This window comes from Dromaius novaehollandiae, chromosome 24, assembly GCF_036370855.1.
Source record: "Dromaius novaehollandiae isolate bDroNov1 chromosome 24, bDroNov1.hap1, whole genome shotgun sequence".
In the NCBI taxonomy this organism is placed as follows: domain Eukaryota; kingdom Metazoa; phylum Chordata; class Aves; order Casuariiformes; family Dromaiidae; genus Dromaius; species Dromaius novaehollandiae.
The window spans coordinates 5,446,143-5,470,386 of record NC_088121.1 but is presented as its reverse complement, the minus strand read 5'-3'; the positions used below and the strand labels follow the sequence as shown (position 1 = coordinate 5,470,386).

Genomic DNA, 24,244 nt, shown 5'->3' with positions numbered 1-24,244 from the left:
AACTGTGCCCCAAATTTAGCTGGTTGGCCTGAAAATGTTCTCTCCTGGAGGCCTGCCACAGGGCAGGAGAGGAAAGGAGTCCAGGTGCTGTAGAGAACAGGCAGAGGGAAATGTTTGTTCTGCAGCGTTAAAAGTGATTGATGTCTCCTTGCAGTGTTTTGGCTGCCCTGTCAGGGGGACTTGCAATGTGTGTTTTGTGTCAGCACTCTGCCTTCTGGCTGTGTTACAAGCCTTTGAAGAAGATGTTAGTTTGCCCATCAAGTTTTGCTATCCTAAATGTTGCCATCCATGAAGATGCCCTTGTCCTTTGGAGCTATGATACTCAGTGTGTTCCTACCTGTGGAGGTAGGTCAGAGGAGTTGAGGTCAGAAGGAAGAGCTGTGTGTGCTGTTTTTCAGGAGCTCCCTTGGGGCCTTTGAAGTTCAGAGATAAACATTTTGGGTGTACCAAGAGGGAAAGAGTTGAATGTGTGGGGAGGGTGACAGCTGCCTATTATAGACTATGATAGTGGAGCCTGGGGAGGGGAAGAAAGAAAAGCTAGGGCTGCAAAGGGGAGCTCCTTAAGTAACGAGAGCTGGAAGGAAACGAGGCCAGAAAGATGAGGGAGGACTTGGAGAGGTTGGAAGGGGAAGACAAAAAGTTCCTGCAAGGGTTTCAAGACTGGCTAGGCAAAAAAAATAGAGCTGCAATGAAAACCCCAGGTGGAGCAGAGTGGGCTGTGTGCAGGAGGCAGGAGTAGGATGCCGGGACAAAAGAATTCTGGAAAGAATGAGAAAGAGCGAGCTCTGGATTGAGAGGAGCGAGTGGCTGGAATGTGTTTACCCCCACCTCTTCCCCAAGGCAGATGTTAGTTAGAATTTGGTAGGTTCACCCTCGCTTGTGCACATCTGCTGATACTGATCTGGTCATTGCAAAATCCCATTCTTCCTCCTCCCCACCTTTTTTTCCTTCCTCCACTCTGATCTCTGATTCTAGGAGCGAACCAGAGTTCTGTAGCACAGGAGGATTTGGGCAATACCTGTTTTTTTGTGGAACATGGAGGTCATGGCTCTAAAAAAGCATCTATTTAGAAGAAGAGGATGAATTGTCTTGTGGCTAAAGCAGAGGAGCATCTTCTTGGAAAACTAATTTTTGGTCTTGTCGCTACCATCCTTTCCCCTCAGCAGGAAAAACAGTTTCAGGTAATCAAACCAGAGCTGCCAAACCTGATGTTTGGAAGACTTATGGTTGCATAATACCAGTTACTCCTGCTGCTCAGAAGAGGCATGAACATCTATTGTGTTGTGCTGCATTCCATGCGTCTTAAGTCTATGCAACCCCCTAGGAAACTGCAGAAATCAATGCAAAGTGGCATGAGCTGGCAAAAAGCAGGTCTTGGCTGGCACAGCCAGTTTTTCTATCCTGAATAGAAAAGTGAGCCTACCAAGGTCCAAAAGAACAGAGTGGGTATTTTGGACAGTCAGGTGCTTCTGCTGAACAAAGTGCAGAGAGAGCTCTAAAATCCAAGCATTCCCACAGTGTTTCAGTAAGAGTACTGAAACACCTGCTGGATCACACAAGCACGCCAATGGAGAAAGGACCAGACAGTTCCCAGACCAACTTATCTGAGCGTGATATGGTAAGCTTACTGATCTCAATCTGCTCCTCTGTTTTTGTTTTGGATATGTGTGGGTAGCTGAGGCTCTTCTGAGATGGTCTTTGAGGATAGCTATGGAAAAAGAATTAGTTTGGCCAGATTTTACCCAGCATTTTCTTTGGCAAAACAGAGCCTCATTTACCTCTGTCATGGCCCGAAGGGAGTCGTTCAGGACGACCTCCCTCCCCTTGGGACCAAACAACCAAGTTCGTGATGCCCTTGGACTGAATTAAGGTGAAACGACACCAGCCAACCAGTTTTAAGATTTATTAACACAAAGATAAGGCATGTGGTCAAATAGGATCAGCTAGCTAGACAAGTCCCGTGCCACACGTTTCAAACAGATTCAACAAAAGAGAGGGAAAAAGAGAGGAGAGGGAGAGAGAGAAAAGATATCGCCACTCGTGGATCCAGCGTTGTCCCGCTGGTCCTCTTCCTTTGGGAGTCGGCGGTGGGGGGGGGGGGGGGGGGGGGCTCCCGCCTGGTGGTAGGTGGGTCCTCTTCACATGGCTCGAGTTGGGGACCTCCGAAGAGGGACCCCGAACAAAGAAATCCCTGGACAATTACACCTTCCAGTCTAAGCTCCCCACCCCTCACGCGGTAGTTCAGACCCATAGCAGTTTTTTGGGTCTGGGGTCTCCTGCTCCTTATTGGATCTCATCGCCGTTCCTAGGCAGGCTGTTTTCTGCTGCAGTTTCTTCCACAGGTGTGTCTCCATTCCTCGGGTTCTGCTATTGCCTCTCAAGGTCCTGACAAAGAGTTGGTAACTCCAGCAATTAGCACTGTTTCAGATGCAAATTGCTGGTAACTCCCTTATCGTTCCCGCCTGCACCAGCTCTGGGGCCCTTTTCTCACCAAACTAGGGAGTGCGGCCTAAGGCTTCAGCAAATTTAGCCACTCATGCCAAGCAAGTTCTATACAGTCCAGATCCCAAAGTCTCTGCCCGATTGTGGTCTCGTTCAGTGCAGGCTCGGTGTGTCCCGGGTGGTCGCAGGGAGACCATCTCGGGGGTCGCAGCAGCCCAGTCCTGTTTCTGCCAGGGACAGATGGCTTGCTCGGGGTTATGGCCTGCCTGCACCCCATGCACCAAGAAATGTTTAAGGCAAAAAGACTCATTCGTCGGTCCGCCACAACCTCCTAGTTCTAGAGCCTCTTGCGTGCTACTAGTTGCCTGCAAAGTGTGCTTGCTTTAACCGTGGCATGCTGCCCTATTGCTAGGGGTTGAGACTGACATGTCTGCCTCTTGCTTAGCTAGCTGAAAACCATTTATGCAGCTAATAAGGCAATATCTGCATATGACTTGTTTGCAGGCAAATTACTTATTACCTAAACTATGATCTCACCTTGAAGATTCATCTGTAACTTAGGACTGTGTAAGATGTTGAATGAGCCTTTAATAAAACACAATTCCTTCCCAAATTGCAGGGGTGAAGGACAGCACAAGAAGAAATTTTATTTAGCTTTTTGTTAAGATGAAAAGGCTCCTAATGGTAGTGTGTTTTGACCATGTGCTGTACAGATCTCTTCTACTAACAATGTCCTTACCGCAGGCCTTGTTATCAACATGCTGCAGAGTGGCTGGCTGCCAGCTCCTTAATCTAACCACCCTTTTTCCACTGCTTATTACTGATGTTCTCAATTGCATCTTCTTCCAGCAGATTTATTCTCCTGGAAACTCTAAGCCTAGTCTCTGAATTATTTTTCCTTCCTTTTGCCAAGGAAATCAGAGTTTCTTGGGCTCCAGCTTTGTGAGCACAGGCAGTTGGACTAGGTGCAAATAATTCCCTGCATACATGCGTGGGAACTCTATGTGGTGGACAAGTGCAGAGGAGAGAAGATGCACCACTGAGTAAGTATCTTCAGGCAAATGCACCCTGTTGGGGTGAAGAGCAGATGTTTAAAGCTTTTATACTTCAATATGTACAGTAACTGAAATGAGAAATGTGCCTGTAAAATGCCTCTTCTGGCAAACATCTCTGCTAGCACTGTGCTGGAGGGGAGATCTTAGCAAAGTACAAAATGAATTCAACTCCCAAATATGATTTCGGAAGCTACAAAGATGGTCTTGGTGTTTGGTATGTGCTATGTGGTGACATGCAACTGCCCTAAGGAAGAGGGGCCCCTTCTTGAGCCACGTGTTGCATGAACCCAGGAAGGAGGAGTTCCCAGCACAGACTTTTCAAAGTATGAACAAGACTTAAATCCATAGGAAAAAGCAAACTTTTGCTGTTGCTCCAGAGGTATTTCTCACTGCCTATAGTATGCATGCAGTACTGAACTGCCTGTGTGGACATGGCTGTGACACGTGCCCCTTTTGGTTCCTGGCTGTCTTTACTAGTTATTGGCTCCTATATTGTCAGCCCAAGTCCAACAGGAGCTAATCTGCTGGAGCAGGCAACAATTATACCCCTGCAATTGCTGTGAAAGTCCAAGGAGAAGCTTCCCTTCACTGATCTCTCTGAGATCACCCGGGTGCCGATTACTACCTTATGGAGGTTGTTACCAGACTCTTGCTGTGACTGGCAAATATTCAAAGTGTTATGCTGTCGTAAGCAAATATTTGCTCTCTGATGAAGGACTTCTGATAGCAAATAACCGTGTCCTGTTTGTTTTCTGTATGTGTCAAGACTATTTCTTCAAGCTCAGGGAAGGTGTTGAAAGAGCCTTTCGCTATGGCAGAGAATGCTCCTTTTGTACAGTTACTGAGTATCAGAGGGAATGTCCTTCTGCCAGGAGCTCCCAGGACAGTGACACTGCATCTTTAAGGGACAGGCATTTATTTTGTGAAACAAGTTTGTCCTTCTTGCTGCTTCTCCAGCCCTGGGGCAGCGCAGCTTACTTGAGAAGCACTTTGCCTTTTCTGGCCAGAGACCTTTGGGAGTGAGAACTAAACGAGGTGCTGAGGGGGCCATGACCTGTACCATGGGTCTTGGCATGCTTTGAACAGTGTTCGAAGGCAGCGTGGGAGGCACTGAATTAGCTCTGGGTGTCCCTGCCACAATGGCGGGCAGCTGCGTTCCCTCAATGGGTGGGAGTGCTGAGGAGGGTTGAGAAACGCGAGAGCTGCTGCTGAAGTCAGTACTCGTTTGCATCTCTGTTCTGTTAAAACCAAGTGATGGGTGGGACTATGAAGCAGAAGTAATTTCTGGAAGACACAGGAGTGTTCTTGATGTGGTCCACTGCGAATAGTTTCCTCAAGAAAACTACTGATTTTTGTAAGCGGATTATGTGACTCCTGCTGTAAGGCTGTGACTTGTCGAGATGTCCCAGCAAATGCTGTCTGTAAGGACCTTAATTTATAACAAACTCGGGAAAAGATAAATGACAAAAAGCCTAGAGCATAAACTTGGATAGCCTGAAGGCGACAGGTTTCTGTTCCCCCTCCTATTTTTAGGGCAGGATCTCTTGCTGAACTTACTTTGTGACAGGGCTTTCCAAGCTTTGCTTACAGGATGAACTGCATGTATGAGCTGACACCTAGTTAGTCCACCCTCTCCTGTTCTTGGTTGCGTAGGTCACCTCTTTCTACCAACATAACATTTATATAGGCAGCCACAGCAAGTAACTGTGCAAGTAACTCTGTAAAAACAAGTGAGTCAGGCCAGCATCAGCTGATTAGCTGGTCTGCTTTTAACCACCAGTAGCTTCTGCTCTGATTTAGCTCTTCTTTTACATCTTTTACATCTAAATAGCAGCCAGCACTATTTGTGGTCCTATTGAGTGGTAATGAGTTGCTCCTCCATTTTGTAATGATTACGTGGGATTTCAGCTGAGATGGGTCAAGTTTTGTGTAAAAGGGAGCATTGCTGATGGCCGTGCTTAGCCATGGGTTGTTACTCATCCCTTGCAGGGAAGGACGCTGCCCTGAACGCCCTGCCGGGCGTGCAGCTCCTGACAGACAGAAGGTCGGGGCTGGAGGCAGGACGGTACATCTGCTTGGTGTCCGCAGTTGGGTGTGACTGCAGAAACAGGGCCCGTGTGTGCGAGCCCTCTGGGATCTCTTGGTGGCCGTGCTTCTCACGGTGGCCTCCTTCGTATTACAGTAATGCAGGGGATGACTCTGCATGCTGTCCTCTGCCACCTGCTTTGATCACAAGCACAGGTTTTAGTGTGGGATTTGTCAGTGTTTTGTCTTGTTCTCTGTTTAATGAGCTGAAGCAGTAACAACTCTGGCTAAGCCTAACGGTACCAGCCATAGCACTTTATTGTCCTCACTGTGGGTTAGTTGCCAGAATGTTTGCTAACACTGTCAGAAATTGCAATGCAGTTACCAGTGATCTATTTTTGGTTTTGACTGGAATTTCTCCAGCAGATGTAGCTGTGCGAGCTGAAGTTTCTGCTTACCCAGAATGAAAGCCAGCAGCATTTTTGCTTTATGAATCCATTTCTGCTCTTCCCTCGGGTTTCTGTACTAGTCCGTTGTTAAAGCTGTCTTTTTCCTTCTCTTCTCCACTCCTTGTTTTCCATGTGACTTTTTTCATCTTTTTATGTTATGCTATTTGTATTGTGGTTTACAGATGGGACCGCCCTTACTGAATTTCAGCTCTCAGTGTTAAAGGCTGATCAGCGCTAAAAGTGTTAGATAGTCCTGTTTGTGAAAGCACTTAGTTCTTGGATGTTTAACTTCTACTGCATTACTTTTCTTGAGGTCATGACTTGGATTAATTGAATCGAGTTCTGGCGTAAATAAGAACAAGGGGATTGTAAACCAGAACAGGACCCCCGGAGGGAAAACGTATGGAAAAAGCAAAAACTAGCATCAGCTCAGACATCCTGCTATTCTGTTCTGTATGGTTTTCGACCTGCAGAATATCTTTCCAGAGAAATCACTAATAGGTTCAATAAAGGTCTTCAAGGGAAGGGGGTGGGGAAGCTAAATATAAATCCTGCACTTAATGCTTTCACTGGGAGGAAGGGAGGGTGCAACCATTCAGGGAACACACGCAAGACGCGTGACCAACTCCTGTGGCTCAAGAAACACTTTCTTTTTTTTTTTTTCCTTTCTTTTTTTTTAATATGTGGATATTAAAGACAGCCAGACCAATAACAACAGGGTTTGATTCCAGTTACTAAAGCTCTTGGAAGTATCTCTGAACTTTGCATTTCTTTGATAAACTCTAGGAGCCCTAGTTAACTATTATCCAAGCCCTGATTGTTCAAAGTAGTCCTGCTGTGTAGGAGGTGGTTAATGCTCAGCCCTCGCATGCATGTGGTGCCTCTTGCACGTAGAGGAAAAAGACTTCATATGCTTAGGTATAAAAGTCATGTTTTCTGTGTACCAGCAGAATGTGAGCCTGCAGGGATGAACCTGCCCTCTGCGGTCTGCAGAAATGCCCTGAGCAAGGTGATCCGTGCTGGGTGGGACAGTGAGCAGCACTCCAGACCGGGGGCGGAGATGCAGTCCGCGGCTGCCAGAGGGTTAATGCAGTCCCGCTTTATCACTACGCCCATGGCAAAAAGCCTCTCTGTTGCCAGGCTGGGCCGTGCGCTCTCCGCAGAGCGCCTCGCTCTCCCGGGAACTGGGTGGACGGCGGACTCGGGCGGTCGCCGGGCTGCCTCTCCGGCTGCGGACGTCCACAGCTGCCCGGCAGCTGCAGCACGAGGGAGCGGGCGCTCTGCTGCTGTACGCTCGTCCTACCGGCGTGTGCAGAGATGGAGAAAACAGCTTGCTCAGCAGCTTTTGTGATGCGTTTGCCCCTTCTCGCGGGACAGATGAGCCTGTTGCCCTGTAGTTACGCAGCACCTCTGCTCTGAACCTGGACCTGGCAAAAGGCCATCTGACGCAGCGGGGGCAGGCTTGAACAAGGACAAGAAAGAGAAGACGCCGGGAGGACACCAGGGCTGCACTGGAGAACGACCGGGCGACAGACTGCTTAACTTTGGCCGACGGAGCCCGTTGGTGATTGGATGCTTCCTCAGAAGTGACAGGGAGGATCTTCTGTCTGCGCAGGGCGTTTCCGTTCCCGCGTAGTCTGCTCTGACTATAAAAGCCCGCGCTCAGCATCTGTGATTCAAACGGCAAAATGAAGTTGAAAAGGAAGAAGGAAGGGAGCTCCGACCCCAGTGAGGGTCGGAAGGGGGTAAGTATGCCGGGGCCGTGTTCTTCCAGCTTCTGCCTCCTGCAGAGATCCAGAGCAGGGTGATTAACTTGTAGAGGAAGGAGCAGGTCACGTTTCCGAGCTGAAGCAGCCACCACGGTCTCACAGGGAGAGCAGAGAGGCATGTGTTCTTGGACCCAGTTTTTGCTTGTCTGCCCAGTAGCACTGCCCTGAGTCGAGAGACCTGCATTCCCTCTGGCCGCAGCTGACCTGCCGTGCGACTGCGGTGGGGCTTTCCCCTTCCCAGTGTGTTTCCCCTCCTACTTTCTCATCAGTTTTAGGCTTCTGTACGCAGACTGCCTTTCACAGTTGCATTTCTGCGGAGGCTTGCACAACGCAGCGCTTGCCTACGTCGGAGCTTCTTCCGCAAGCGCTGCACATGAATCATTCGGGCTGGTGGCTCTTCTGAGCCCTGGGTAGGATTTCTTTAATGACGGCAAGGCAGCCTGCCTTTTGTCACCGGTGCAGGGATGTCAGCAGTTTAGTACTAGCAAACATAGCTGAGAGTCTCGGCTCCCTCGTGCTCCTTGCTCTGAGACTGACCTGCATTTTCGTGTCCTGAAGTCCCTTAAACGCTGCAGATCTCTGCAGGGGAGTCGTTACCGCTTCTGAAGAGCATGAGGAACGTAGAGAGTACCAGCAGCTATTCAGGCAAAGCTTTGATTAAAGACACGACGGATCCTCTGCGTGGGACATAAGACCTTGGAGACGTTCAGGCTAATGATGGTGACAGAAAACAGTAGGCTTCTGAATGAAAACTGACTTTATTGCTAGAGCGGCAAGTGCAATACATTAGTGTGCCATAAAAAGCAGCTCACTCAGCAAAGCAGGGCTAACTCCTGCCTGAGAACTGAATAGCAACTGAACAGTTGCAGAAAGCCAGTAGCTTGTGACTGAGACTCTACCTACAGACGTGGTTGGTGTTTGACCCTGTGCCAGATGGCAATTTCACCCTTCTGTTTAGCTGCAAAGTGCTGCTCTTAAACTCCACGACCAGGCCCTCGCGGAGCTACGTGGATAGATTCTAATTTGCTTCGATGGCAACTGGATTAGGCCCATAAACAGCTTGATCCTGAAATGTGGGAGGCAGAGCAATCCAACTTGTGAAAGTAGAAGTGAGCAGGAAAGGGATTTTGCCACTTCATGCAAACTCTGTCCTTTTAAGAGCCTTTTTGTGCCAGCATCCTGTTTTATTTCACTAACCAATTTACACTTTGGAAAAGGCATAATTACATAATTTTTTTTCCCTGCAGGGTGGTACTTTAAACATGATAACCTAAAAATGATTTGTCATCCAAATGATCAGGCCATACCAGGAAAGAGCAGAATGAATTACTGTAATGACTATGTGCAAATTGAGCAGAACAAAGTGAGTTACGAACACAACCCATTGGGCATTTTTATACAGCAAGATGAAGCCAAAAATACAGAAGACGAGTCTTGCGATCTTTCTTTCTTTCTTTTTATTGAATGCCATTTATGCCTAAAAGCCAAATTTGCTTCTAAGGTGCTCTTTGTTTTATTTTTCTTTTCCCCTGGCAGAAAATGACACTTTTGCTTGCCGCGGTAACGCTGATATCCACCTTTGGATCATCCTTCCAGTATGGCTACAATGTCTCTGTGATCAATTCTCCAGCCCCGGTAGGTTGGACCGTGCGGTGGACCATGACCTCAGAGTGGGCTTACAGGCAAAAAGAAGGCAGGAGAGCAACAGTAGCTTGTGGGTGTGTTTGTGGGCAGATGCATGAAGTGCACGATGCTTGCACTCCCCTGCGCTTTGAATCGCTAGATGCATGTGAGAAGTCATCCCCCGGGAAAGGAAATAAGTGTGTGCGTTAAGGCACAAACACTACTGTTTGCACCTTGTGCCCGGTGGAGACGGGGCACGAGGAGCATCTTCCCTGCTGGAAACCAGGCAGCTCCAAGAAGGCCAGATAACTGGCAGACAACTGTTACCTAGCCCAGGCTTCTCTGTCCGTTTCTTGCATTGATTTTCCTCCTGTTTTCACGAAGGTATTTATTTAAAGCTTGGTGGCGCTTGCTGTTAATTAGCTTTTATAACGCGAAAGCTAGTGCCTGCTGCTGAGCGTGCTCTGTATCTCACTGCAGTACATGCAAGCCTTCTACAACAAAACCTACCTGGAGAGGACTGGAAAACCTATGGGCAGCAACTTCCAGACGCTGCTCTGGTCCCTCACCGTGTCCATGTTCCCCCTGGGAGGCTTCTTTGGGTCGCTCATGGTGGCGCCTCTGGTTAACAGGTGTGGCCGGTAAGTGACAGAGGTGCTGAACATATTGCGCCCGTGCTTGTCCGGGCTCAGACGGGGATCGTGCCGCAGGTCACTGCAGCTCGCCAAGCCTGTCGGCAGCGTGACTGCGTCATACCCACCTTGCCCGTAATGCCTCTGCTTTGCAGACGGATGGCTAGTGCCCGACTTGGGATCACGCGTTGCGTCCCGCGTGCAGGAGAATTGGTCTGGTTTCAGCACAGCCGAGGCCCGGCCGCGTGCTGGACACCGAGCGCCAGGTGGACAGCAGGGGTGGGCAGGAACGATGGAAGTCCTGGCTGGGGTCCGAGTTCAGGCCCTGCCTCTGCTGCTCAGGTTCCCTGCGTAATTTCAGTCCTTTCTCGAAGCCTTATTTCCCTGCGAGGTCAATGGGATAATCGTCATTTTCTCTTTAACTCCTTTTTTGGAATGATGATTCCTTTGAGTTTTCGACGGCATAACACAGAGCGGGTCTGTCTGCTGTTGGGACCTTAACAAGTTAAAACTGAACCTGTCTCTCTCTGTTACTTTGTAGAAAGGGTACCTTGCTGATAAATAACCTCTTCTCCATTGCTGCTGCAATCCTTATGGGCACCTCAGAGGTAGCAAAAACCTTTGAAGTAATCATCCTTTCCCGTGTTATCGTGGGAATATACGCTGGTAAGTGAGAGGTTAAATGGTAAAAATGGAAAATGGGCGAGCAACAGACAGGATATTCTTGGCTGTGTAGAAGGGTTGTTTTCCACAACAGGTGGTTACACAGGCAGCATGTTTTAGCCACACATCTGCATAACAGTTTGGTACTTGCCCGAATAACAATTGTCCTCTGCACGTCGCAGAAGCATCGGAGATCTCTGGTAGACAATGGCAGTGAGGCTGGAAATGAAGGTGCAGGGTGGTGGCGTGTCTGTGGACGCAGCTCTCCTATGCAATAAATACCTCCTAGGCGCTGGAGCTTCAACAGTCAGGAAACCTGCTGATGGTAATCTGTTTTCCTAGCCTGGCTTTTTTCTTTTTATGCTAACCAAAACCAGAATAATCCTTGCAAGGTGAAGTCACTGGAGACAATGCCAGATCCAGTAATCCGGTCTGGGAGCCTCCTGCGGGAGAAAAGGAATGTTAAGAGCGTGAGTGCAGGGTTCAGGGCCGTTGGGCTAGTGAAAGCTGGGGAGAAGGGTGTGTTTGAGTCATTTGGTAGCTATCATAACATGAAATAAACAGCAGCACAAAATGGACTGGGGCCACGTGCAGCACTGTATTTACTGAGTGCCTGCAGAGCTAGGTAGATAAAGATCCCGACAGCGCTGAGGCTCAATTCACTGGCTTTGGGCTAGCGAGACTGGCATGCTCTGTGGTTTATTAGCAAGTTGGGATGTCCTGTAAAGATAAAATGAGAAAACAGGAACCTGACCCAGGAAAACACTTCTGTAACATGCAGCGACTGAAATTAGTGACACGAGGCAGGAAACGTATCTAGTCCCATGGTTTTGTCTGGGATCTTGACTCTCACAAGCTTGGCATCTGCTCTTAGTGCTGGCTCTCTGAGTAAATACTCATAACTCTGTGGTGTGTGATTCTTTTTGGTTATTTTTAACGCTGAGGGAAGAATCTGGGCTGGCTGTCCTGACTTGCCCTTGACAGCTTGAGCTGGCTTGTGCTGTGGGCATCGTGTCTGGGAGAGGAAGCTACTGAACCGAATGCCCGGCCTGCCCGCTTTAGGCTCTGCTAGGGTGCAAATTCTGCTTTTTTGTGGCACCAGGGCAGCTCTGGTGGTGGTAGCAGTGTTGAGAGCCCTGTCGTACATGGGACTGCCCTGCTACAGGGATCGATCAGCATTGGTCTTAACAGGCTTACCACCCTTACCTGAGGGTGGTAGCCCTCTTGTGACTGCTAGTGTACTCTTATCAGGGCAATTAAAAGGCTGGTCACAGTGCCAACTTAAAACACTACACCTCATGAGATTGGTTTTACAATGTTTTCTAATTGCTTTAATTTTTTTTCCCTGCCTTTTGGCCTTCAGATAATAGCTGTGTCTCCTTTAAAACCCCAAGCTCCTGAAGGCCAGGAACTTTATTAGAAATCTAAAGTAAGAGTCTCACGTGATTATGTGACCATAGGAGTGTTTGTTTTGTTTGCCAAGGTTTCCAGTGTGAGTGTAGGAGCTGGCAGTTCTCTAGGGTTACCGCAGAAAACGATGCTCTGTTCCTCAAAAGAACCAGTGTCCTCAGTGTGCTATTAGAGTAGAAATACCTACCGTAGCACGCTCCCCGTGAGACAAACCTCAAAGCAGGAATACTCTGTAAAATGTTATAGAGCAATTAGTGGGGTAGTGACTTTCTGAAAGCAAGGGAGAGGTCCCGTCCCTCCAGCCGCACATCAGCTTGTCTGGGTCCTGGTTTCCTCTTGCTGTAGAGGAAGCAGAAATTCCTCCCTACCCCTTCGAGTGTTTCCAGACTCGAGGCAGCACACGATTTTGTTGGGCATGGCTTGTGCTGAAGTCCTTAGCATTCCCTGCTGGGAGAAGGCCACTTGCAGGAAGATGCTGAGGGCTGAGAGAGCCCTCAAATCATCTGCCAGCTCTGCAGGGAAGGCAGGCTACTGTCAGCCTGCTTGGACTCCTAAAAATATGCTTTGCTGCTGAGCAGCTAACAGGCCAGGATCCTCAAAACACCAGAAGATGGGACCCAGATGGAGGGGTCCAGAGACGGTCACTCGGGTTCAAGCCCGCGAGCTTTGTCTGGAAAGCTGCATAGAAAGCTCAGGAGCCTATTCACCAGAGTGGTGAAAACTGGAATGTGGGCTGAGCATAGGCAATCTTCTGGACTTAAGCCACGAGCAGGTCGCACTCCCAAGGCCCGCCATGCATGTGTGATTAGTTTCCAGCTGCATTTCAAGTGAAATGGATGGCGGACTCCAGGCTCCTTGACTTGAATTCAAGCACAGGAACAAACACCTCTGCAGCTTGAGACAGAAGTCACCTCTGTGGCTAAGGCTATCTGTGAAAGTAATACTAAAAGCCTTGGAGAAGGACAGCATCACTTCTCTACAGGCCGCTTGGCTCTAAGAGGGGGCAGTAGCACAAGCTTCTTTCTTATGGCTCCCAGAGAAAGGCAGGTTCCTTGGCCTTTCTGGGGGCCCCAGCTGCAGTGGTGAATTTCTCACCCTTCCACCTACTGGCTGAATCCAATGCCACGTGTGGGGTTTTTTGTTTGTTTGTTTTTGGCTTTTTTTTCCTGTTGCAAATTGCATGAATTCCATGGGAAAACGTGAGCTTCTTTCCTGGAGGGAGCAGTCATTGGATGGCATTAAGTGTTCAGCCAGAGCAGAGAAGTCTGAGCGTGGGGCTCTCGCAGGGAAAAAAGCATCTTACTGAAGACGGTGAGTACGCTGACGTCAGGTAGCTGCATGACTAACATCTTTCTCTAACTACTAGGCCTGGCCTCCAATGTGGTTCCCATGTACCTGGGAGAAGTGTCCCCCAAAAATCTGAGAGGTGCTGTTGGGGTAGTGCCCCAGCTCTTTATCACCATTGGCATCCTTATAGCTCAGATCTTTGGTCTCCAGAGCATCCTTGGGAATGCCGAAGGTAAAGCCCTGGCTGAGAGGGGAAGTTTTCTGCTGGGTCCGTTGGGGAAAGACTTCTCCCAGTCATCCTCTTGCCTCGTTCGTTGCAGGCTGGCCACTGCTGCTGGGGCTCACCGGGATCCCATCACTAATTCAGCTCCTTATACTGCCCTTTTTCCCTGAGAGTCCCAGATACCTGCTGATACAGAAGGGCAATGAAGAGCAAGCACGGCAAGGTATCCTTGGTGGGAGGGGAGGTGACATGGCAGCATCCTTTGGTGGGAGGGGAGGGGAGGGGAGGTGACATGGCAGCATCCTTTGGTGGGAGGGGAGGTGACATGGGATAGATCTGACTGTGGGACGTAAAAGATTCCTTTGAAATTCTTTGCTGGCACGTTGCTGGCAGGCAGGAGTCCTGGCACATTGCTCCTTTCTTGGCTTACGTGAATCTCTACTTCCCATCCAAGGAGCACTGCTGCCCATGACTTGCGTGTTCTTCTGCCTTGCCTGAAAGCAGCAGAGCTCCCTGTAGACGTGCCGCTCTCTGGGGTCTCCTAGTTTGCCCTCTGGGGTTCATGTCTCGCCTTGCCTCTCTCGACCAGCTCTGCGGAAGTTGAGAGGCTGGGATGATGTAGATGATGAGATAGAAGAAATGCGCCAGGAAGACCGGTCAGAAAAGGAAGGCGGGCATTTCTCTGTGCTCAACCTGTGCACCTTCAGAGGCTTGCGATGGCAGCTCATCTCCATCGTTGTCATGATGATGGGCCAGCAGCTCTCTGGGGTTAATGCGGTGAGTGGGAATGGGTTAACGCATGTGGGAAAGGCCAGTGGGGTGACTAATAAAGTGATAAGATTTCAGAGTGGGCGAGGTGGGGCAGTGTTGACTCCGGAGCCAGAACCTAGGGGACACAAGCACAACCGACACCTGGTTCTGCGTCAAACGTGTTAGGTCCAGAGTCAAGCTGTCCTGTTAAGCGTGGTTTGCGCCTTTTGCAGTAAAGTGCGTGTGCTTGGATCCAAGGGCCCCAGCCCCCAGAATGGGAAGTATTCAGTTCTCTGGTTGCTATGCACCAGTTCCACGATGTAAAAGCAGCCAAACGTGGTTTTCCCGTAGTCTGCCTTTGGCTAAGTAAAAACACAGCTGTGGTTTTGCTGCAGGTCTTCTACTACGCGGACAGAATCTTCTTGTCGGCAGGCGTGGACGACAATAACGTTCAGTACGTCACTGTCTCAACAGGTGCCGTCAACGTTGTCATGACTTTCGTTGCTGTAAGTTTCTGCTGGGGCTCTTGGAGTTTTAGCTCATTTCCCTGAATTCCCTGGAAAGCAAAGGCTACCTTGATAAGTAGAGCTTGCTGCAGCACAAAATGCTGTTTCTCCAGGTTTCTGGTCTCTCACCCTCTTCTGCCTCTTCCAGGTTTTCATTGTGGAGTCACTGGGGAGGAGAATCCTTCTCCTTGCTGGCTTTGGATTGTGCTGTGTCTTCTGTGCGGTGTTAACACTGGCCCTCAATCTCCAGGTGCGTAGCTAGCTGGGTGGCTCAGGTGATGTTGTCCTTGCATTTCTGGGCCTTCCCTTCCAGGGATAAGGCTAGTGGTGTATTTTGAAGGCTGCTTCTACAGCCTGGGAGGGGGGCCTCTGCACTTGTGTAGCTACCCAAAGTAAATCCAGGAAGGGCTGTAATCCTGCTTGTCTGGTTACTCCCTGCCCCCCCCCCCCCCGATCACTTTCGTAATGCCTGTTGCATCCATTTATTGGAAGCAAAGTTACCCCCAGGCTATGATCTTAGCGGCTGAGTGTGTCTACGTCGATGTATCTGGCAGTGGAGAATCAGACTGGCTTTAGAACGCCCTCGAGTCTTACTGCAGGTAGCGCCTTGAATGTCTGCTGACTTTCGCACAGGGACCAGCTCTAACCTGTGACTAAATTCTTCACAGACAACTGTCTCGTGGATGTCCTACCTCAGCATAGTGTGTGTCATTGTTTACATCACGGGACATGCTATCGGAGCCAGTAAGTACTCATGGTCTAGACCAGTCTCCTCTGCAAACTGGGTAAAGCCAAGTGTTAGGCTGAGCTTCAAATCAATAGTTTGTGGGGCTGGAGATTGAATTTCTTCTCTGTATGCCTATGCAGCTTGTTGATTGTCAGCTAGGCTCATGTTGCAGTGATCAGTGGGCTGTGTCCATGAGCGGGGGAGCTAGGGGAGCATCAGGCTTTCAGCAGGAACAGCAAAGACACAGATACGCTTTTGCCTGAGATGCAGTAGGGTCTGGAGCAAAACTATGCTCAGACAGTGAGCTGTACCAGCTAGACAGAGATGCTGCGTGCTTGCATCTACGGGAAACAGATCAAATCAAAGCAGCTCGAATTATGCGTGTGTCACTACAGTTCACTTTGCAGGAAGGAGGGGTGCGGATAGAGGCAGGTCTTGGAAAGGCTTTGTCCTGGCTCTGCAGCTTCTGAGAGCAGTAGAGCTGTCTGTTCCCCTTAGCTTGGAAAGCCCTGCCAGACCCTTGCTGGATGTAGCACTGGTGTTTCGATGCTCCCGCCGAGGTCTTTCCGGCAGATGGGGTTACGTTCAGCCTTGCGCTTTCCATTTATGCAGTCAGGCTGGTCCCAGCGCCCTGACGAGGGGCTCTGCTGGAGGCAGAATAGCGGCCCAGCCAGGCTGTGGCCTGGCCCCCGCAGAACCTTGCGTCGACGTTCGTGTCTGTGATGATGCCACGGGAGGGCAGTGCAGTGGCCTGGCGGCTTGTGCCGGGGGTGTTTTCCCAACATCTGCGTGTTTCGGATCCGAGATTTTTCTTTTTCTTCTTTCCCCCCCTCTTAAGAAGCAATGACTTGCTTAGTTGCTGCTCCGAGGGTATCCTCTGGAGGCACCGTGCGTGTTTGTTTCAGTCTCATGTCAGTTTGTGGTGCTGGAGATCGGTTCATGGCTAAAACACAGCTACAGGAGCGACGAGTTCGAGTGCTGGCTCATTATTGTGTGAGGTCAGGCAAGTCATTTAGCTGCCATGTTTTTTCATCTAATCCCTTGTTTGATTTATTGGGTGCTTCTACAGGACACTGGTTTAGAAACCATTCTGTGCCACTGGGGATGAACAGTGTCATGGCCATGAACGGTGTCAGCCAGGGATTCAGAGCAGGGCACTTGCCTTTGGGATTTCCAGAAATGTATTTATCTTCCAGGTCCAATTCCCTTTGTGATGATCACGGAGATGTTCCTGCAGTCATCCCGGCCTGCAGCGTTCATGGTGGGTGGATCTGTGCACTGGCTGTGCAACTTCACCGTGGGGCTTGTGTTCCTCTATATGGAGGTAAGATGTGACCAGGAGACAAGGCAGGGCTTCAGCTTAAAATAAGCATCTTCACCCAGGTATTCTTACAGAGCGCCTTTTTAATCCCAAAAGCTGTAAGGACCCAAGTTGATTCCCAGTGCCTGCCTGCAGCATTATCCGTTAAGGACAACCAACTGGTGTTAGCTGGCATTTCCCTGACACCTGTCTGTTGCACAATACTTTAAGCCATTATTTTTCCAGGCAGGTGGATCCTGATCCTGAGTTCAGGAGCATGGAGAAGGTTGCAAATTTAGTCTTCCAAGTTGGGGTGGGTGTTTGAGGGAGCTATTTTTAGCCTTTGGTCTCTGGGTCACCAGTTCAAACCAATCCTCAGTAGCAGTGACCTGTAAATTGCTGCAATTACTGATTTGGCCTCTGCAAAGGGAGCTGGTGAGCTTAGTTGTGTTTGTGCAACAGACCCTCACCCTCATATACCTCTTTCCCCTGCCCCAGGGCAATGTCCTCTGCAGTGGTGGTCTCAGAAGACAGGGAATCTAGAATCACCCCAAACTTCCCATAGTTCAGCTTAAAATATGTGCAGATTGCTGTGGCTGCCTTTTCTTTTTTCTTTTCTTTTTTTTTTTTTAAAAAAAAGCTATTGCAGGGTTCTGCATGTCCACCTCATGCAATGTGCACGATTGGAGTACTCCCCTTTGCGTTGCCCTGACCTCTGTTCTGTCTCCCTTCATTGCTTTAGGCTGGACTGGGGGCCTACTGCTTCCTCATCTTCTGTGCCATCTGCCTGGCCACTGTAGTTTACATCTTCATTATTGTCCCCGAGACGAAGAACAAAACCTTCATGGAAATCAACAGAATCATGGCCAAGAGAAACAAGGTGGAGATTCAGGCAGAAAAAGAAGAGCTCAAGGACTTCCAGACAGTTCCAGAGGGGCAGGCAGAGAAGCAAGTAGTCTCCAACACTCAGCTGTGACACAGCCCAGCATTTGGCCTGTCCCAGGCACGTTCAGGATGTTCTCTCACGCTCTCTCTGCTCAGTGAGAGAATAGCTATGTGGCTTGATCTCAACCTTAATTCAGACTTTTTGCACACTTCGCACAGCAGGAGCAGTTTCCAAAGAAGCCTGAGCTGATGCCAAGCCTTAGCTGCTCGGTATTCTCTGGGACGGGGAGAGAGAATCAGTTGTGCTGAGAGATGCTTTGTTAGATGGGCTGATAATAGCGTTTATCCTGTCAACTCTTGTCCTCCTTTTATATGCTTCACAGGACTGTAAAACTGGGAAGGCATATCACCCTTGCCCTGCGCACCAAACTGTCCTTCAAATCAAATTTAGTCCTCAACTGTTGCTGGAAGGTCCTGCTAGAGATTTTTCCGTGTGGCTCGGAGTCTTCCTCTGGATTCTGGCTGATGCTTATTCCCAGTCAGTCCATACTCGTTTGCTCCTGTGCCACCCCAGTCTTTGGAAATGGCTCGTTTCCCTCTCTGGTGTTTACACTTCAGCTGACAAGGAGCAACGGTTCCTCTCCTACTCCCCTAATGACCCCCGTGCCCTTTCTCTGTAGCTGTGACAGCTGGAGCTCATTCTCTCTCAAGAGGTACATGGTCCTGAAGGCCAGAAGAACCGCACTGCTGTGTTGCCGGGGTTGAATTCAGGCTGATTCCAGTGCACTGACTGCACTTCTGTGGCCTGTTTCCAGCTGTGCCCATTGTGTGTTTGCACCTCTGTTTTGGGGCTCTTATAGTGAGTTGCTTGAAGTTGGAGTTTTCCAAAGAGCTTGGCTCTCAGGTGTCTGAAACCTGTTCCAAACTCAGGGAAAAAAACAACCAAACAACCAAAAAAGAAATTTTGAAAAAGTCTAGTGGTCCTTCTAATGTGTCTTCTGAGGGCACAGCTCCACCTGAAGGCTGAGCTGTTTGGGGAAAGCTCTGAGTCCAGACAACTCGTGCTGGCTCTCAGAAGAAAATAGAGTGCACGCAAGAAATGAAGGAGTTCTTAAAATATTTATTGGTTTAATGTTTCTAGGGTTAATTACAGCATAACGTAACATGGGGAAATTCAATTAAATTAATGTTTGTGCAGGGCTGCTGCCCTCTAGGGGGGGAAAAGACCGAATTCTTCAACAGCCTGGTGCTGACTTTGTATTCTTGATGGAGACAGTCCTTCACGTGATGTACTTCTGTACCCTCAGTTTCATACTCAACCTTCTCTTGTTTCTTACTCAACCTTCTGGCTTTACCCTCGAACTTCTCTTGTGATGTACACCTGTTGAAAAGATGCTGCTTCCCTGCTCAGTCTCTGCATCCATTCACAGAAGAGGAGATGTGCAGGGATGGTGAGAAATTGAGCCTGGGGAAAGGGTGCATGAGATAGATTTTGCTTGAAGAGGGGGTTCCTTTGACCAAAGAGAGCAGCTCTCTGGCGTGTGGGAGGAAGATGGATGCATGGGGCATTTCATTTTGTAGGGTGTCCGGTGCCCTAAAGCAACCTTCTGGGAGGGATTTGACAGTGCAAGGTGCTGGAGCGTGCTGAGTTCTGCTCTGTTCTTTCCCTCTGTCACACTGATGGAGGCCTCACCTCCAACTACTGTACCTTCTTGGAAAGAAGCCTAGAGCACTAAGTAGGTGCCTAGCAAACCTATACAGAGCAGAAGGAGAGACGAGCAATTAATCAAAAATAAATACATGGAGCAAGCTTCCCTTCTCAAGTGTCGCAGCAAGTGTGTTGGATTCCTTTCTTGCCTTTAAAAAAAAAAGGGGTGGGGGGGAGGGAGGGCGTCACTCACAGCTGGTGTCAGACTCCAGAACCACTCCCCCCAGGAGGGTCATGGGAGTCTCTCCCCATGCTACGCTATCTCCCTTCAATTGCCCAGGCTTGCACAGTGCAAGTGCCCGAACATCTGCAGGCCTGAGACCTTGACCCCACAGGTTCACGTGGGTCATCCAGCCCGCAAAGCCGTTGGAGGAGGTCCCAGGAAGAGTGTCTCTGTCTTTGCCCAGGACAAGCGTCCCTCCAGCCTGGGTCACGTACCCCTTCTGGATCCTCTTGGCTTTACCCGCTGCTCCGTTCAGCCGTAGATCTGCCATCCCAGACTGGGAGGCCCATGCCATGCAGTAGTGCAGCCAGTTCTCTGACTCGTGGTGCAGAGGGAAGCAGATGAAACGGCCTCCTACCCACAGCCCCACGTCTGTACCCACAGTCACCACTAGCTCGTTATCCCTCTGCGGCGTGGAGTAGGAGAGAACGGTCTGAGTGCCGGCCCTCTGGGCTTTGGTCCAAAAGCATAAGGTGAAGGCTGGGAGAGTCATAGCGCGGAGGGGCTGAACGTGCACAGAACTCTCAGTGTTTTCTGCTGGGAAGTAGAAAGCTGGGAAAGTGCTGGATTTAACACCTGAAAGAACCAAAGAGAGTCAGCTATTACCTTTCCTCCCATGTCTATAAATCAGACCAAGCCCACAGCCAACCGGCAGGGCTGTGGCAGTCTTAGTGGATTTAGCTGCAGCTAGGGGCATCTGTAGTGCCAGCAACGACTCAGCTTGAAATAATAAAAAAATTACCTCCCTTGCCTCATTGCTTTGGGAAAATCATGGGTTTTTTCCTCCCTCTGTTGTCATCCTGTGTGAAATGGAGACAGTGATCTACCCTAGGGGAAACTGTGAGCTTAAATTCCTGACTGCAGAGCAGCAGTCTGTGTGAGGGTAGCTAGTTTTGAGCTAGACCTGATGATGATGTGACTCACGGAAATTCTCCATCTGGCCCAGACTGGGGACCAAATGCTACTTGCATGTGTCAGTACCAAAACCGCTGACGACTTAGGGCAGCAGGGCGTGGGCTCTCTTCACCCTTAGAAGAGGTGGGAGGTAACCTGGAGTTTAACCTGTAACTCCACAGATGCAGGTTTCTTATCGGTCTGGCTCACTCCATTCAGCAGCTCTTTCTTCATGTCCTGGAGCTGCATCTGGATTTGCTCCAGCCTGAGCGTGAACTCCTCCGGATGGCATTGCTCTAGGGCAAGCAGACAGCGGGTTTACTGAAGGCCAGGACCTGCGCGTGGTAGGTTTTCTGCTTTCTGGTTTGTGGCAGATTTGGGGAACGCCCTTGTTTTAAAACGGGGTGTCTCACCGCTCTGCGGTGCTTGGCACTAGGCCGTGCCGGAGCTGTGTCTGCAAGGGAACAGGGTGCCCCGGCTGCGGGTGAGGTACGCAGACAGGCTTGAGCCTCCGATTTCTGCGTGGTGCCACGCAGCAGCACCCATCTCGGGATGGCTGCGTGACGCACCATGGCAGTGGAAACAGAGGGCTGGCACACAGCTTGCAGCAGCCGCTGCATCGTAAGATGCCAGGTGTGCTGGCAGGGGGAAAGGGGGCACGCAGGCCGTCTCCCCCTGTGCAGGGGCGCTGCCGCTCCTGGGGATGACGATCTGGGGTTTCCTGGCTTAAGCGATTCCTAGTTTAGCTCCTTCCAAACAAGTTTCCTGTTCCCCGGTGAAGGCGCGAGTCCAGCCTGCTGACTCCCTTTACCTTGGGCGAGTTTGGCTCTGAAGGAGGCCTCTACCGCGCGGTCGTGGAGCGGCTGAGCGTGCCGGTAGTCGTTCCGCAGGGTCCTGTTTTGCCAGTCCAGCAAGGTGTTCTCCAGCAGGCTGATCTGTGAGCAACGCAGCCTTGTTACGGAGGGCAACGGGGTCAAGAATTTTGCCTGACAGCATGGTGCAGATCCTATAGCTCAGGATTAAACCTAGCCACTTACTATAGAGCCCCAAATCAGGATCTTGCAGCAGTGCTCGAAGGAGCATTAGCCAGGGAAAGGAACAGAATAACGGGGCTCTTATCAGCCGCTTCATGATGAAGGTGTTTTGTCTGAAGGAAGTCATTTTAATGCCTGCCTGGTAGTACGCGTCATGGAGATTTAGCAATTATTCGGTAGTGTACTGCTTCCCCAAGTGCCTCCTAGCTTTTCCCCCGCTCCATCGAAATGAATGTTTTTTTAATGTCAAAGACAAATGCCCTGTGATCCTCCACCACTATAACCTCCTCTCTGTCCTGTTTTTTGCCTGGAAGGAAGGCTTACTGATGCTTCTCTTTCATCAGGGGGGACGATCCACCCTGCAAGACTTATCGGGAAGCTTATTTTAGCAGCGTTACTTTGTCCCCTTCTAAAGCCCTCTTCCTGACAAGGCAGATCGAAGAGAAGGGGAACCTGCCGTGTGACAGTATCTGACTGCTGGCACAGCTGGGGTTACTCCCTAGTGCTCCTATGCACCGGGCCTGGCACTCAGCAAGCTCCTCTGTAATGCCCCTGCCCTGCTCTCCCATCACAGAGCCAAAACCCGTATCAGGCCACTACTGAAACGGTGTATTCTGGCTGCGCAGTGCAGCTGTAGACAAGAAAAAAATCATTTTTCTAAAAAGTACTAATTATGTTGTAATTATTTGAATCCTAGGAATGGCTCCTTTTTTCTTCTCTCCATCTCTTTTTATGATCCATTTTCTTCTCTCTTCCCCCCCCTCCCCCCCCCCCATTTCTTTTTTCCCTTTCCCTTTTTCTCCAACGCTGTCTTGCAGCAGTTTTGCCTTGTTGACCCTGGCTGGTCTCTCTTTTTTTGTAGCGTTTCGGTACGGTTGAGTGAGTTGAGTTCGGCCTGAACTGAGCAGGGAGCTTTGCTGTCCCTCAGCAGACATCAGCTGAACTTGTGCTGTACAGAAACTGAACCCTACCGTGATGTAGCGTCGCTGTGTCATTATGGTCACCTGTAATTGTAGTTGCTTAGTAGGAGTCTCTCTCAAAAACCCCATATGAGAAAGACTCCGTTAGCTCTTCTGCCAGGCTGTTCCCCAAATCACCGGAGAACGGCAAAGGAAGCTCGTAAGGAAAAGGAAAGCGTGGAGGAAAGAGAAGCTGCTGTGACTGGTAAGCAGCGAGCACTTGCCTGTGTGTGTGATAGTACAACTGGAGACTCAAAGATGGTCCAGGCCACGCGCTCGGAGCAAGGCGGGGTTGTGAGCGAGCCCTGGTACCTGTAGAAGTGCGAGAGGTTTTCCGGCAGCATGGCCCGGACATCCAGAGAAGTGAGTTCCGTTGATTGTCCTCAAGAGGAAACGGAGAGGCAATGTTAGCAGTTAATGGTGAAGAAGAGGTGGAGAAGAGAGAGGCGAGGGGGACGTTAGAGGTGGGATTGGCAAACCGCTCCCGCGGAGCACCGGTGTGTTAGATTTTGGGCAGAACTGAACAAAGATGGAGCGAAGGGGATGGTCCTTTCAGTGCATCTATGGGTTGCTAGCCAGAGAGATGCGGGGTCGTCCCCAGCAAGCTGTCTGTCTACAGCCCCGACACACACGTACAGGCTCTGGGAGCATCAAGAACAGAGCGCGGCGTCCCCGGGGCTTACCTGCAAAGCTGATTCTGGCCAGTTTGGAAATGAATTCACTGTAGCAGGTGTTCTCAAAGTGTCCACCCTAAACACAGCGTAGAGACTTGAGAAGAAAGTCAGTGGCCTGCCTGTCCCGCTGTACGTAGCACTGCTCAGCTTGGGAGACTGAAGTGGGAGGTAAAGGGAGCAACTACTGCTACAGGTCTCTTCATGGGCTGGAGAGTCTTAGGTCTGACAAGGGCTGTACACATACATCTAGGATAAAATACTGTCATGAGCTGCAGGGATCCTCTGTCACCGCTCCCGCATCGCCCAGGACCCAAGGCTCAGGTGCAGACGGCAGCAGGGCGCGGAGGCACGGCGGGGGCAGCCCAGCCCGCGCCTGGTCATCCCTCGGCGCTGCTCCGGCGGCCGCTTCATCCCGGGCTCTGGCGCGGCGTTGCCTGGGGTCGTGGGACCCCGGGACCCCGGGCAGCCCGAGGGAAGAGCCGTCCTGCTACTGCACAGCTCCCTCCAGCGGGTGACAGAGCGGGATGCGCAGACCCCGTACGGGCTGCCCGCGGCTGGCCCTGCTCCAGACGCCACCGCGGTCTAAATAGCGGTCACAGACCGGCCTCGCTCAGCAGCCGCGGGCGAACCTGCCACGTGCAGGAAGGCGAGCACGGCCAATCCATTTGGCTTGTCTCTTGCTTCTTCGAAGCTCGAGTAGTTGGCAGAGTTGTAATGGACAACGTGCAGCTGTCGGGAAAGAGGCAGGGTCACTTAGCAAGCGGGGACAAATAGCTTCCTTGTCCCCGGCGCCGTGGAGGACTAGCTGCAACCCGAAGGGAGAATCGCCATCCCGAGTCCTGGCACTTGTCGCAAAGGTCCTCCCAGCCCTTTGGGCCAAACAGCCCTTTAGTTTGACAGATTTGTGATGACGCGGAGGAACAGCTCCATCCTTAAAGGCTGTTAGTGCCTCTGCGTTGGCTTTTCTCGCAGCCGCAGGTACCAGTGGCGGCAGGCTCAGCCCTTG

The 24,244-nt window shown here is 50.4% G+C and overlaps 2 protein-coding genes across 4 annotated transcripts in view; one reads left to right on the top strand and one right to left on the bottom strand.

Annotated features, from left to right (window-relative positions):
* Window positions 1–1,465: 1,465 nt before the first annotated feature.
* Window positions 1,466–19,577, top strand: LOC112980582 (solute carrier family 2, facilitated glucose transporter member 5-like). 3 transcript variants are annotated; one of them, XM_026095537.2, is made up of 13 exons: window positions 1,495–1,618; window positions 3,356–3,485; window positions 9,277–9,375; window positions 9,844–10,004; window positions 10,537–10,661; window positions 13,435–13,587; window positions 13,676–13,801; window positions 14,168–14,355; window positions 14,724–14,834; window positions 14,983–15,084; window positions 15,503–15,578; window positions 16,758–16,885; window positions 17,604–19,577. In XM_026095537.2, the coding sequence occupies exons 3-13, from the start codon at window positions 9,280–9,282 to the stop codon at window positions 17,835–17,837; spliced, it is 1,500 nt and encodes a 499-aa protein (XP_025951322.2). In that variant the 5' UTR covers window positions 1,495–1,618; window positions 3,356–3,485; window positions 9,277–9,279; the 3' UTR covers window positions 17,838–19,577. The 3 variants fall into 3 exon arrangements, with proteins under 3 accessions (XP_025951320.2, XP_025951322.2, XP_025951319.2); XM_026095535.2 differs by lacking the exon at window positions 3,356–3,485 and having other exon boundaries at window positions 1,466–1,618; XM_026095534.2 differs by lacking the exons at window positions 1,495–1,618; window positions 3,356–3,485 and adding an exon at window positions 7,074–7,716.
* Window positions 18,847–24,244, bottom strand: part of CA6 (carbonic anhydrase 6) — a 20,529-nt gene continuing 15,131 nt past the window's right edge. The window contains 7 exon segments of the mRNA XM_064497177.1: window positions 18,847–20,253; window positions 20,602–20,638; window positions 20,740–20,867; window positions 21,383–21,506; window positions 22,789–22,946; window positions 23,248–23,314; window positions 23,872–23,967. Coding sequence (XP_064353247.1) covers window positions 19,640–20,253; window positions 20,602–20,638; window positions 20,740–20,867; window positions 21,383–21,506; window positions 22,789–22,946; window positions 23,248–23,314; window positions 23,872–23,967 — 1,224 coding nt within the window. The 3' untranslated portion in view covers window positions 18,847–19,639.

Excerpts from the sequence above, each read along its gene's own strand:
- LOC112980582 (XM_026095534.2), top strand. The coding sequence starts at position 7,660 with ATGAAGTTGAAAAGGAAGAAGGAAGGGAGCTCCGACCCCAGTGAGGGT. Across the intron at positions 7,717-9,276 it reads CCAGTGAGGGTCGGAAGGGG|AAAATGACACTTTTGCTTGC; the intron begins GTAAGTATGCCG and ends TTCCCCTGGCAG. Across the intron at positions 9,376-9,843 it reads TGATCAATTCTCCAGCCCCG|TACATGCAAGCCTTCTACAA; the intron begins GTAGGTTGGACC and ends ATCTCACTGCAG.